General features: G+C 32.0%; 2 protein-coding genes across 2 annotated transcripts; one reads left to right on the top strand and one right to left on the bottom strand.

Moving 5' to 3' along the window:
* Positions 1-4,248: 4,248 nt before the first annotated feature.
* On the top strand, positions 4,249-4,920 carry TRIADDRAFT_52769 (uncharacterized protein; the record flags this gene model as incomplete). The annotated part of the gene is made up of 2 exons (XM_002109054.1): positions 4,249-4,402; positions 4,688-4,920. The coding sequence occupies 2 exons, from the start codon at positions 4,249-4,251 to the stop codon at positions 4,918-4,920; spliced, it is 387 nt and encodes a 128-aa protein (XP_002109090.1).
* Positions 4,921-9,619: 4,699 nt separating this feature from the next.
* On the bottom strand, positions 9,620-15,346 carry TRIADDRAFT_63591 (uncharacterized protein; the record flags this gene model as incomplete). Its single annotated transcript, XM_002108332.1, has 12 exons — positions 9,620-10,279; positions 10,507-11,752; positions 12,007-12,428; positions 12,602-12,712; positions 13,268-13,348; positions 13,430-13,481; positions 13,566-13,638; positions 13,750-13,786; positions 13,896-13,998; positions 14,360-14,435; positions 14,594-14,672; positions 15,235-15,346. 12 exons carry the CDS (start codon positions 15,344-15,346, stop codon positions 9,978-9,980), a joined length of 2,694 nt encoding a protein of 897 aa, XP_002108368.1. The 3' UTR covers positions 9,620-9,977.
* Positions 15,347-15,555: the final 209 nt, after the last annotated feature.

Below are 15,555 nucleotides of genomic sequence, written 5' to 3'. Positions count from 1 at the left end.
AATGATTTTTGTTTTCTTAAATGGTGCAAAGTAGTTTTCTAAAACGGATCTTAAGAGCGATTGGTTAGCAAATGTTTAGTTTTAAATACCTCAGGCGGCTCTACGAAGCCTATAAATGATAGTGCAATTAGAAAATTTAGAGGGAGAGTAGAAGAAGATTTTATTTGAAGAACGTGTTTAATTTAAAAGGCCTTCGGGGTCGAATTGTCGTAAGTTAAAACGTTCTTCTTTTTGAAAGGATGTTTGGTCGTTGACAGTTTTTAAGTCTGTCATTTATTTTAATAATACTTAAAGCTAAGTATTTGTAAGGTTGTTCGGTTTATACTTCTCTCCATTTTTGCTTTGAAATATATTGTTGTTCGGTTATTTCCCCAAATTTTATTTGGTGTCAAAGTATTAGCGTTAAGTCGACCGGAGTGCAACGAAGGTAGAATCAAATTTTGTTAAAGTTTTGTAGCTTGATCTCTACACTTTTCATTTCATTACAATAAGGCCTTACGCTTGTAATTCTAATTGTAGATTTGTTACAGAAATTGCCTTTACGGTCTAGTAATGTTACTGTAAATTCAGCGTATCAGCTATTAACAGCAACACAATTTACGATCTACTTGGTATATTCCTAAACCAAATATCAGATAGAACTTGACGCTTCGTAGTCTAGCTAAGTAGTTGCATTACTAGCATCAAAACCTTCTAGTGGATTACATAGTAATTTAGGTAGCTGATGAAGACAGTAGTCTTTATCAGTAAAGATGTCCAATGACTATTACAAGGTAGTCAAATGGTATCACCGACACACAGAACATTCTCAAATTAATCAACAATCTCTCATAAATCAATTCAATCACAGTTATTCAAACTATCAAAAGATTGTTCTCAGCTTCTTCATATAAACATCAATTTTAGTATTGCTATCTTACAATAGTCGGTGTAGTAATAAAACATGATACTATGTATTAATACTAGAAATTGACTAAATAAGGTTAAGCTTAATCAAATTATTCTAACATAGACAAAAATTCCTATTCCCATCTCCATAATGTAGTTGCTTAACTTAGTAGCTAGATTGTAAAGAATTCTATTGCAGAAATGATTCTATAAACAAGACACTGTAATGCAGCTATCATGAATTCATTATTAAACTTTTACATTTAAATATTTCAACTTTAATTATGTAACTGAGCTTAAATTTCGCGACTTCAACTTATAGGTAAAGTAGGGATATCACTACTTTAGGCTACTACGAAGGAGTACAAGAGTTCGTCAATTTGTAATACGTCTTCCAGTCAAATTTTAGTTAATGTAGAAACAAATAAGTGTAAAAAGTCGCTATAAAATTGCAATTAGAAGGATTAGTAGTTTCCTCAAATATCCGTAAACTAAAAGCATTGGTTTGGTATATTTCTCCTTGCAAGGCTAGCTTTGGATGAATTTATAGCAACTCAAATGCTCAAGATGTACAGTAGGTGAAGGTCTATAGGTGAATTATCAAATTGTGAATAAAATTCAATTGGAATTATGGCTATGATATTATATTTATCGAGTAGCAAAGAGAAATTTGTATGCCTTACAAGCCAACAAGCGAATTCATTTCAGTAAATGTTTCCATTTCTAGATACTTTAGTTTTGATAGGTTGTTTAAGATAACTAATAAAAGTAATGAACAGTTGCTATTAATTTACGTTTAATTAAAATGCAAATAAGTAGTTGTATCATTATTGAACTTACAGTGCCAGTATATGAGACAAGCCAGCAAAGGTATTCTTTACGATAGAAGAAATATTATTATTACTTAAATTCCTGCAGAAGAAATATTATATATACAGCTTTTATTTAGAAATTATTTTTAAATTTTATGGAAATTATTCTCTTTACTTTGAATTATGAAAGACATTAAATAGATTTTGGATCAAATAATAACGATGCAAAAATATTAAGCATTGTCCTACAGATATGGTAAATTGTGCCATTATTATCAATAGCGTAATTTGTGCTTTGATTTTCTATGCTTTGTAACACCTTAACATACACAAGTAACGAATCCTAGGCTAACTAAGATAGATGTTGAATTCTGTATCCTGATGATACTTTGCAACTAAATGTACATATAAGCAGGAGATTTCGTCTTCGAAGTTAAGTTAGTCGTAGCTAATCTGGTCCTTGGTGGAAGATGTAATTTATTCTCAAGATACGGAAGTCTTTGCTTAAAGTTAGACGCTTTATCACACAGTGAGGCTATTACAAATTAATATCATATAGGGTTTAATGAAGTTAGTAACTTTATTGCAGTAGAAACGAGATTGCATCTAGGCAGTAGAATCGACAAGAACTATTTACTGCTGAACCTTATCAAAATTACCCAAACTGATCGCTAACGAAGATTTTTTACTGATAGAACGAAAAATCGCAAAGGATTATCACATTGCAGTGATTTCAGCTAAAATGCAGTAGTTTTGTGTAGGGCTAATAAGCCTGGCACTACACAGTATACATATGCTAAATTGATCGTCACATCTCATTTATCTTTACTACCGGCTTTTCAAGAAAGCGTTTATAAAATCACTTCATCGCCTATACATAATGCATAATTTTAATCCAAAACTAGTAACAGTATATTTTCAGTAAGCTACAATGATGCAAGCTTGGATCTAACTGTATACTAAATAGCTTATTCAATAAGTTGAAAAGAGTACCATCTTTTCTCTAGTTAATTGCATCATTTACCAACACTGATGAATCAATTAGCTAATGACTTAGTCAGTAGTTTTTTTAATAAAGTTTAGATAGCAAGATATCATTATTTAGTATTATGTGACTTACAGCAAGTCAAGTTTACCTTTAGTAAGCAAGACTACTTCTCTAACTTACGATATAGTAACTAGAATCTTTTCGAAATGTACACACTTTAAGGCGCAACACAGTATAACGTGCATAAGTAAGTACTTTTATTGGCCATTATCCCCTTCAACTGTACATACTCTGTCAGTCATTGTAAACATATGTCGATATTTTTAAAACTTAGATAATTGTAAATTGACAAACTTGTGTAACAACATTCCGCACATTTAAAAATTTCGTCATTTTCACCTACAGTGCAGAACCGTACTTTGCAATACGAGATTTGCTGCAATCTTGCAGAGTAAACTGAAATATTTCTTTACAATCATCCGTTTTTCAGTAGTCTTATTTTGCTATCGCTATTTTATAATTTTCTGCAAATGATTTATTTATTTTTAAATATGACCGTCTGCAATCGTTTGAATTTTGATCGTTACAAGTACTACCAAAGCGTAAAAAGCCAAATTCTGTTCAGTAAAATGTGTTTTGCAACAATCTTCTTTGAATTAAAGTATGTTTTTCAATAGGTTCTCACACTCTGCATTTTAAAGAGAATATCTTGCAGTTAGTACAACAACAATGAGTTATGTAAATCACACTATATTAGAATCATTTAAGCCAAAAGAGTTCTGTCACACACCACTAGTGACAAAGTAGTCTACACACGCCAATCCTTGCGGAGAACACCACTTACTAACTTAAACAGGCGAGATTAGCTATACCACCAAATAATTCAGTTCCAACGACCGAATACTATGGTATAATTATAGCGTCACAGATAGTGTAGACGAGAAAGTCAGAGATTTACTATCATTTAATACTGAAAAAAATCTCGGCACCCGAGATTATAGACTTTACAATTAAATATCAATTGAAAAAATAGTTGACTATCCGACCGACTAACTAACTAAAAGGGATCTTCAGGCACCAGCCTTTTATAGTCTCGTCAGAAACTCCTGGTGCACATAAAATAAAACTATCCTTTTAAAGTTATAGGAATTATTATGAATATTGTCATTAAAGACTTTATATAAGATAATTAATTAACAACCTCTATTGTTAAGAACTGATAATTAATTAATAAATTAATAAAGAGATTAACTAGTAAACACGAGGTGACAATTTAACACCTTAATCATATAATTAATTAATTAAATCAATTGTCAACAACGCTAACTGTGCATTATCATATTAATCAAAGATTAAACAGATTATATGAAGAAATGACAATTAATAAAACGTCAATCCATACAAACAATATTTAATATTACTTAATAATTAGGGCGAGCTTACGTATCGTAACAAGTTCATACTTTTAACGTTTAACGATGTTATAATACTTTATAGAAATGTTGAGCGCTTGCATGCATAGTAGCGAATGACATTATACTTTGGTTTCTTTAATGGCTGATGATACTTTATCTTTGTAATGTCGATTCAACTCTAGAACAAGAATCAGACGAAACTGAGAAATTCAATGCTGGTTGTGCACCCGGAATTCGATTTAAAGACTCTGTCGATTCTAATGAAACTGTTGAGATAGAAATGGACGAACCCAATTCTTGTAAGTTGTACTGTGGCTAACATTCTTTTACTATTTTAAGTGATAATACAGTAAAATCTATCGCATACTGTAATAGTAGCGACTTACCTGATTTGTAAGATAGAGTCATTTAATTGGTTTGTATAGCAAGCGCTTTCAACAATTTCAACTTAGAAAGAGGAATATATTTAGTATAGAGAGAATCGTTCATTCTTGCTACATTCGATTTTCTATTATACTGTTTAATATGATGTACCGTAAGTAGCCGCTGATCCTATTTTTGCAAATAAAATAAAATTATTGTAGCAGCCAAGAAGTATAACGGCAAAATCGTAAAAGATATTGGAACGAAGTGGAAAACTTTGGCAAGAGAATTTGGAATTGATGAAGGCGACATCGATAAAATTATAGCTGAAAAAATTGGATCAGTTGACGATCAATGTGCGCAAATGTTGAGTAATTATAAGCGTAGAAAAGGTCGGAGTTACACAAAGAAAGCATTAGTTGAAGCACTCTTTAAAAGTTGTTTCTACATATAAAAATTTAAAAAGGAAAGCCAATGCTGTAAAAGAAGATGGTAAGCTTTTATGCTATAAACAGAAAGTGTTTATCAAGATTTTCTTCTCATTATTTACACAATTTATGATAAATGAATTTTCATAGACTATTTTTAATTTACTGTAGATACGATAGCGTATCTCAAGCGTAACACGACAAGACTTTAATTTCATATTAAACTTTGCGTTATAACCCAAATCAGTTTTTTAGCGACGATTATCACCATCTATATCTCCGCAAAGATACTAATAGGGTATACTACTGTTGAAAGATTGAAATAAATAGTTTAATAGAAAATAGATTCATTACTTTGGACCATAAATCCTATAATAATACTATAGATATTACAGAGGAGCGTTAGATGTCATAAAGTAACGTAAGATATACTAACACTGCAACTATTGCAACTATCTAGATCTGAGGTAGATACGGCTATTAGCCGTATTTGTTAGCTTTAGAGATGTAGTCAATGTAGAAGAAGGTAATATTGATTGTAAAATCAAATTCAACGTAGATGATAATAGTTCATGTGGTGTTAGACGACTGCAAAAAACATGATATACTAACAGAATCCAACAAATATTCTGTCTTGAAAAAATTAAAAATCATATCAATTTTCATTCAATTACTTGACTAGAAATTTTCTCAAAATTTTTCATTGATTTACTGTACATATTCCTTGTTTGAATGTTCAAGTTCGCATTTTACATCCAAAATCGGACCGTGACTATACTGTGTTAATTACGCATAATTATTTAAACTTAGAAATGAGATCAAACAGTTCTAAACGTTACCAACCATAATTAAGATACATAGCATTTACGCAGTACGATGAATAGTACATAGTCTAACATACAAGGCAATATATTAAAAAAAAATTCACTGCTAGATTATCTTAGTGAACATACTTTCTAGATATTGCATGCTAACTGAAATTTTTCTTTAGTTTTATTATTTTGGATTTAAAGTGTTTAGAGAGATAAGAATAATAGCGATATTTACTGATAAAATTTGGCATTAAAATTAAAAGGAGAAACATTGGATTGTCAGTCATAGGTTCTATCGATTAAACTTTTTTTTATTTACATGTCATTCTTAAAGCTGCCGAGCCATTGAAAAAATCTAAAGAAAGATGATGAACTATCTAACAGCGCTGACCGAGAAATCCAAGGCATGTTTATTGATAGATAATATTATGATTTACTTTACATTAGCGAAGAAGTACCGTTTTAAAATAAAGCGTTATCATTTTAATATTTGTGACAGCTTTCTTTATATCGTATGACCACTAAAATGGATCATGCTTGTAAGATTGTAAGAATCTGCAAACTGCAAACCTCTATTTTACACCGTATAAGCTCCAGGCATGATCTATTTTGGGCTACATTGCACTCAATTGTATATGAAATAATATAGCATGACAATATATTAAGTTAAAGATGGATTCTGTACGCTAAATTTTGAAAATGTTATTCTCTAGAATAATTTTTGAGATTATCACATCCTTTAAATTTTCGATACTACCGCAACTAACGCAATTTGATGACAATAAGCAGTATTTAGTCTGCGCAGTCAGTTCAATAGTACTAGTCTTGCAGCAATCTTTACTTTAATTATCTTTTCATGGATTATTTGCACTTTGTATTTTCAAGAAGCTTGTGGCAACGAAGCTGAGTTTAAGTATACCACTTACATTATAATTATATAAGCAAGAATAGCATAGTTAACAAGCAGTACCACGTTTTCATAAATAAATTTAACACCTACGACTTGATAGAGTAATAATACTGCAAACAAATACCATGATTACTGATAGCACTGATGTTACTATGATTGGTTGTTCTCGTTAGTAGTCTAATGTTATTCAGTTTGCATTTACGTATAAGCTGTCTTTGTGGTATATATCGCACCATACGAAGTTTTTCCTAAATTGCTTAATTCAGAATAGTTCTTCAGGTGTCATTTGCATTTCATTTCCGGATAACTTTGAGATAAATCATAATTTTGATCTTAAAAACGCTACGAAATAGGAGTTAGTAAGCTTTTGTTAAATATTATACTTGAGGTAAAGACCTTCATTTTAACTACAGTTACCTAGTTGACGATTTTTTCGACTTTGAAATAATACGAGTTGAATAATTAAAGCTTACACATACCAATATTTTTTCCGCTTTATTGCGGTTATAATAGTATTAGTAAACATTTTAATTTTCTCTGTGATCTTGGATAATGCTAAATAATGTAGTCCGTGCGTTGTAAAATAACGTTTTGTTTATAGTACTGCTAATTAAATTTGCAAACAAAGACAAGTATCGGTATATTGACGATTTTATCATGCGTTTGCTCACTTTCAAGGCCTAAACAATTACATTCGTCATATTGCGAGCAAGATCGGAGCAGATTGGACAAGATTAGCGAGAGTACTCGACCCAGAAATTCCGGTTAATGCAATCAAAGAAGAGGAAAATAATGATTTCAATCGGGCATTGAAATTTCTTAATACATGGCGTCAGAAAAATTCTACAAATGCGACAACTGATAAGCTAGATAAAGCTTTGCTGGAAATTTCTAGAAAAGATATTGTGGGCACCAAAAACATACCAAAGGCAGAGCCCATTCTACGTATCAATCGTCTATCTTCAATTATTGTTCTCGCTATATTCGTAGTCGGATTATATTGTATAGCTCGCAACCGACCGAGTACACGCGCTTAAGCTCCTCTTTATTTCTTTTTTCAACTCCTTTTATAAGCTAGTCTGTGTATCAATACATGACATATTGGTGCAAAGATAATGTACTACAAGGGCCAGTATTATACTAAAAGTATTACATACCGTATTATAAGATTCTATGAAAATACCATTAAATAAGACTAATATATCCACAAATGATTTTTTTTTCAGCATATTTCATGCAAACTATACTCCTATAACACTGGCATATTTATATTTATTGTGCCAAAGAATAAATATAATATTTTAAATCATCATGCAAGAAGAAATTATTTGTGATCTATAAAATATTATGTTATATAGCCGTCAATTTTCAATTTAAATTTTAAGAATTGTATAAATGAACAGCTTGAAAAATATTGATACGAGATAATTAACTCCATATTGCCCTATTTTTCTTGTAAAGATATTTAGGTATATATGTTTTCTGAAGGATATTTCTAAAATTTGTAGCCATAATACGTATTAAACGATACTTAAAATTAGGTGAAATTGTTTTGTACAACTATTTAAGAATAGATATGCTAGAACCGCATAATGTTCTTGCTAGACTTGGCATTCAAATTTATCTTTTGCAAATATAATCAATTTGTTTTAGCTGACAGATATATAAGGAGTCAAACTATTATCTAGAGAATAATACAAGCAAACAAAAATTTCTCAGATATAAATTCTCGTACAAGTAAAAAGTAATTATTTACAAAATACTACATTTTCCTTATTGTCTACGGTATATTTAATTGCCTTCGATAGTTTCTGTAAGACAGAGTAATATTGTATTCTAAGTTAATATATTTAGTAATGTCTACTGTATTTATAGTGTTCTACGTGTGATAGATATTCCGTTAGAGGCTTAAGTATTAAATATAGCTAGCTATGTAACTGTATCCTTTTGAAGAGGAGTGCTACAGTGCTCATACTAGAGCTTTGCATAAAAGGTGTAAACTATCCTTTATTTGAGATGTTAATACTGAAGTGTGTAGTAAGTAAGGAGCTAAGATTGTTAACATGGAAATGCATATAAGCGAGTAGTTTAGTACAGTAAAATAGTTCTTTCTCGTTAGAGGTCCTAAGCTGATCGATTACGTTGTATCATTGTAAACGAGGTTTTGTTCAATAACTCCTAATTTTTGAAGTCTTGAAGATTCTTAATCTATCAACCGCACAGCTTCGTAATAGCGATATCAATCAGGATAATAAACCACGTAATGAAACAACGAAACTCATGAAAACTAAATCTGCTCTGAACCGCGTTAAAACAGTTACATACGCGCCTCCCATAAGATTTAATTTATTATATTATATACTATAACATTAGCGGCGAAACCATACGATACCAAATTTGAGCATAGCCAGTCAAGTGAATTGGTCGTCAAACTAGTGGTTGTAAAGCCTAGAGATACAAAGCCTATGCTAAGAAATGGCAATACACCCTAGTACTTATTTTTGAATAGTGCTGACGATACTTCGAGTCAGGAAATAGGCAATGAATCGTTAGTAACTATAAACTGAAATGACAGCAAAGGAATCTACTATCAAATTAATAGCAGAATCATAATTCTAAAACAAGCCATCAGTGAATATATAGATTGCATGCATAGCAAAGAAATGCGCAAAATTCGAAATATCTGAAAAGCAGCCTGCTAATGGAGAAAACAATACAATTTTTGGGTGTCTGATTTAACAAAAATTTGAGGTAGGCTGCCGACCAAGAAATACGAAAAGTTCTCGATAGAAACATGATTGAATTTTTTATTCTTTTGATACCATATTATAGACTAAAATTTCGACTCAAACACCAAATAGAAATATTAAGCCTCCTCAAGGTTATTTGGTAACATGAATAAAGTTAGTCAAAAGAATAAAGTCAGCTTAATTATTATTGAACCACAAATTTGGACTAGGTGGGTATATAATTCATGAGTTTTAATTGTTGGGGCCAACTTATCCCAAATTGCATTGTATTTATTTCCAGTTACAAAATTAACTAGTATAATTTTTTTTATCAATTGATCAATACTTCTACACACACAACAAAATCTGCTAATATGAAAGTGATTATTTCACAACAGACGAGTATAAAAATAGTTACTATCAAATCTTGAACAATAAGTATTCCAAATTTCAGTGTAAATTAGTTAGGCGATATAATAGCTACCAATGAGTAAAAGCTGCTAGCAATTTCTTTTACGTAAGTTGAATTATAACGAGAACAGCTCTGATAATCCTAGTTAATTTTTATGCATTTTTCACTATTTAGCTCGTTTTAGAAGCAAATAATGGTAAAATTATTACAAAATTTATATTTATATATTTAATTCTTGATTAATTTGATTAATACGAGTAACAATATCGCTTCTTCCTATGCGTCTCAAGGCGACTTCTAGACGACGAATACCAACATGTGGATATTTATTGTACCATTTATTTAGTAGTTCTATCGCTTGGCCAAATACATCGTTTCGATTTTGTTCTTGGATAACTTTAGTACTAATTTTCGGATCTAATACAGCTGCTAACTTTTTCCAGTCCGTTTCGATTAAATTTGCAATACAAGAAAAATAGTGCCTGATATCTACTTCTTTAGGATCTACTTCTTTCGAAACGGCTAATTTGAAAATAGATGTAATTAATTAGTGATATAAAATTGAACTACTTGAAAATTGATACTTCTGCATTAATAATTTGTAAAATAATCATGTACTATATCTCGGCATCGATACTACTTTGATAAAAGATACTAATATATTGTACTGTGCATTGTATAACGATCGCTATTCTAGTTAAGATCCAATTAGAATTATACTAGCAAATCAAATTTCAGGTATAACTTACATATTTCTGGCTCCTCCTCATCAATTTTCCAATCCTTTGCAGATTGACTTGAAAAGAATTCATTACAATATTCACATTCAGTCATCTTATTACCTTCTAGACTACATTTACTCGTTATTTTAGTTAATTTATGACATTCTGGACATTGGACGTGAAAATAACATGTCGCATTGTAAAACTTGGGCATCCTTTCAGCAACTATAGACGACAATTTCTTCAGTACAATATCGTGAGGACGCTTTTCGCGTATACAGTCTCTGATTTTGCTCTTAAACATTCGGTCAGTTTTAGCGTCGGCCATTTTTTGATAACAATATCGTAAGCCTATGTACGATTGCTCTTTTTTAACGATAAGGTAGTAGTGATCTTCTTTCAGATAAAATTTAGCGCATTGATAACATATTTCTACCTTTGTATTATTCCATTCTCTTAAGCACGATGACAGTAAACAATAATAAATTCCATCTGGAATATGAGGAACTTCTTTGTACGAGTAGCCGATATATAGCCAATCCGACTTATGAAATCTGCTTAAATCAAAAGGTTTCACATCGGGACGAAGTAAATATGGAACAAAGTATTGACTATCTTCTCTATTTTCGATATTATCATTTCTAATCGAACAAATAATATCATATGTTTCCATCAAATTTAATATACAATTCTTGCTATTTTCATCTAACTTAAATTTTTTAAGAGAATATTCGATGTACACCCTTGATAGTCTTCCGGTTTGGCTCGCTTTCTTGTATTCAGATTTTAATTCTAAACTTCCGCTTAAACATTCATCTAACTGAATGATCGCGCGAAATATATCTAATAACCGATCGACATTAGTTATAATAATTCCGTTATCGCCCGCTTTCTGATAAAATATAATCTCTCCTAAGTCGTGTAAATACATTAGCATCGCTTTTAGCTCCTCTTCACTTTCATACAACCTATAATCTTGAGCTAATAATGTTACATCTTGCATAGTCATAATATCACGAACACGAGCTGCTCTAATTTGATTAATTACGGATGATGACTCTTGATTTTCATATCTGTGAAAAGATGTATTGAGTATTGTAGCCATAATATACCACCTGATAGGAATTGGATTACGAATAAATGATAAGGATAGAACAAATTCTTTAATAATGAGATGTAAACGATGACAACATTCTCGACGTTGAGATAGCGTAGCTAAGTTATTATCTTCAGGTTTACAATTAAAAATAATACCTGAAGAGTAGATATTACGCTAATAAGTTGGCATATAAGAAATTAAATCTTGCTCAAATTGTTTAAATCGACTATTTCTATCTTCTTTGCCATCAAGACTATCGCCATGAGAAGCCACAAGAATAACAATAGGCAATGATATTTCACAGGTACACTGTCAACATTGATGCTAATATCACTTTGATCCCTATGGCCGCTTATAATCGACGTAAGCCATTCTTGCATGGCTTGTAAATAGGTGATATTAAGTAGTAAATCATCTCTTGTTTTTACTTTGCCATTAATATTTTGGGTAATGTTAAAGACAAGAATATAAATATTATTAGCGGATATAAACGGCCGATGGGTAACGTGATAGACAGAGTGGCCACCGAAATCCCATATTTTAGCATATTTTCTATCCTCTTTTGCATCTTTGTTGTCTTTCGTAATGGATACAAAATAGTCTTGAAGGTCGTTTTGCATTGTGCTCGAATTAAATTCACTCTCTAGCGAAATCTTAGTAACTTGAGATGAGATCGATACTATTAGATTGTCGCTTTGGGTTGTATCAGAAGAGACGAGGCATACGTTATTTAATGATGATTCGTCTGTTGCAGCTTGTGCATTCTCTTTACTTAATATGGGTGTTTCGATAATCTGCTTCTTGAAGTTTGGATTGTCATCAAGTTCTTTGGTAACTTGAGGCGATTCTTCTATAGACGCGATTACATTTTTTCTAATATTTCACTCATAGCACAAAATTTCCCATCATAAACGTCATAAGCATTGATTTTGATCATTCTTTCCGACCATTCAGCAACTTGTGTCGGTGAGTCATGACCGGTTAGCCTTTGCTGAGTGAAAACTCTCATAATCGATGATTTACCGACATTACGAGGCCCAACAAACATAGCACGAATCAAATTATTGCGACGCTTTCCTTGCTTTATTGCTCTATTATACGCTTTTAAGTAATTTTTGCTTTGGATACCAGTACCTATCCAAATATCATTCAAATATGATATACAACAGATAGAAAAATAAAATTTTATTAGTGGAGCAAAGGTTACGAATGTGAAGTGATATCAAGGGAATGACCAAGGTTCCTTATATTTACCATGATCGCTTGCGCGCATATCCATTGGCTAGTATTACTATTTCCTCTATAGGCAATAAAACAGGAATGTCTCCTTGATTGTCCGAAAATTTAATGCGATGCATTACGGTATCATCATCCAATGTAACATCCTAAATTTCAGTACAGAATTAAAACAGTTCAAATAATTATACAATTAGAATCTTAGAAAAATATTCCGAATTCTATTTTAACGTTATCTACTCAAGTAAGTGTAAAAGCGAGTGCTGTCATACTTTCGGAAGGGCAGCAGTTTCCAATTTCGAAAATTCTTCTATATTTATCCGATTATCTATTTAGAAAAGAAAGCACACGACTAACAACAATCCAATGACACATTAACTTAAAAATTCTACATGATACAGGTCTAGGCTATGTAGCAATGATAACTTCCTGCTCACAAATACAGTTACAAACCTTTCAGCGTTTCGCACTTTATTGAAGCGGTAAGTTGAGCCAATTTTTTTTCCTGAAAACGAGTACGTTTTCCTAATCGACCTAATACCAAGGCGAAAGGATTTTAGTTATTGCATTAATAACGATATTAATCTGAATTATTAATTGTCGTACGACTGATACCTTTTAGCTCCAACTTTAAGCCGATCACAGACTCAGCTTTTCGAAGCAATTTCTAAAAGAGTGAGACATGGTTCAATCAATTCAATTTGCTAATATGTGGTACTAGATCTAAAAAGTATCTATTTTGGTCATATACCTTAGCTTCAAAATAACCACAGTAACACCGTTTCAAGTGAGAAAATTCCACGTAGACTTGACAGCAAAGTAGCCTATCAATAATATTACATGAGCCATATTTATTAGATACAATGAAGTATTGAAAATGAACCTATTTTAAGGATATAAAACGATATTAAATCGAACAAGTACAGATTCCTTACGATGGAAAATCTTCCTCTTGCAAAAGACCATCGGTAACTAGGAATAAAAATACGCGTATGTCATTTACATTCAACGTAAACCTTGATGCTATATCTGGTATATTAAATCTTTGCATGAACATCAATCCGTTACCGTAAGATCTTACCTATGTCAATCTGTGCGAAAATCGCTTGCATGAGATCTGGAATGGTATCGTTAAATAATTGCTGATGGGCATAAAGACATCTTATGCACCATATTGGAGCTGTCTATTGAAATACATAAAATACGTGTTACAGATAAAAGTACTTTTTTATTCAAACAGTAACATAGACGGACGATGCAGTACAACGCATGTACTAGTCGAGGAAGGATTTATGAAATCAATTGATTGCTTAAATATCTATTTTAAACTCTGAGCCCAAACGTCCTTTGGATATACAATAGTTTATCACTACCTTTAGGGCAGCTCAATTGATTTCGGCAATTAAATAACAATAATCGAGAGATCCATAAGAGACCGTAGAAATCAGCCAAAGGGTAAGGAGGCTAGAGGAAAATTTGGACCATGAGTAATAGCTATGTATAGTGTAACAAGTCATGAAGATCTGTATCATGTTGAAAGCTTACTTCTTCATCGCAGCTGAGCAATTTTTGAGCACATGGATTTAGTTCTTGTACTCTAGGCAATGCCTCGGAAGCTATCCTAGGGCCAGTCCAGTTGCATTGTATGAAGCATTGCAAATAAGCAACTCCAGCTACAAGGATCACTAAGTGCCTGCTCTTATGCAACCGAGAAATTAAAACGCAATCAGGTAAAGCTAATAAGATATTGTTGAGTGAATGTCTACGATATGATATTACCTATCATTCGACTGATCTTCATCTACAATTGACGATAAATAGGAGGATACTTTATCTTGGATGAGATCTTGTGCCGTAGCTAAAGAAATCGAAATGACAGAAAAGAGCTGTCATACTACGAGTACAGTGCATTAAACAAGTGATCAAGGATTGACGTCATTACTGTCTTTCAAGAATAAGACATTGCTTATATCTTCTCCTAGTATATTGGCTGATTATCCAAATCTATCACGCCGATAAAGTCACCATCACTCAATTTCTGCAGCATGCTAAGCAACGTTAATGCAAGAACAACAACAATAAATCGAGAACGTATATCATTAATGATCTTAAAGCGAGACTGAGGTTATATTATGGCAATTTCATCAGTATAAATGCGTTGTAGCTGCTATCACGTTATTATTTGATCAGTCATCGCTTGCGCTTGCAACATGAGCTATGGCTGCAGCCACATTCACAAGATTGGAAACAGATATATCAATCCTCTCTACCTTTAGTACAGTCTACAAGTATTTCAACGTATGCAGTACACAAACTACTTTATCTGATGATCGTCAAGAAATCAACATTTCTTCCATGTCACAATTATTAATCACATTTACAACGATTCGCATTCGTTTAATTTGATCTGTTGTGGTTACCTTGGTTTCCACTTGCTCGCGGCATCACTTCGATTTCCTTCTGATTTGCTTCATGATTTGCCAGAAGGAAACCCAGTAAATAATATTCAATAAGACGAACCCTATCTCCCATGTTATATGTCTCTAAAGTTCCTTACAGCCTGCAGCAGTATAAGGTTATAACTGATTTCCCATCCAGTTGAATTGTAAATAGAGACACTGGTACACTAATACCCAGTAGCTGCAATAAATCATCCGCTGAAATATGACGCTTGGGAAGTCTAAAATCAGTTTATTTTTACCTTTGGCTAAATTGACTGCAAGCCCATCGCACAAGACTAC

This window comes from Trichoplax adhaerens, genomic scaffold (assembly GCF_000150275.1).
Source record: "Trichoplax adhaerens TRIADscaffold_1 genomic scaffold, whole genome shotgun sequence".
NCBI lineage: Eukaryota > Metazoa > Placozoa > Uniplacotomia > Trichoplacea > Trichoplacidae > Trichoplax > Trichoplax adhaerens.
Note: the sequence above shows the minus strand (reverse complement) of the source record. Positions and strands in the feature narration are given on the sequence as shown.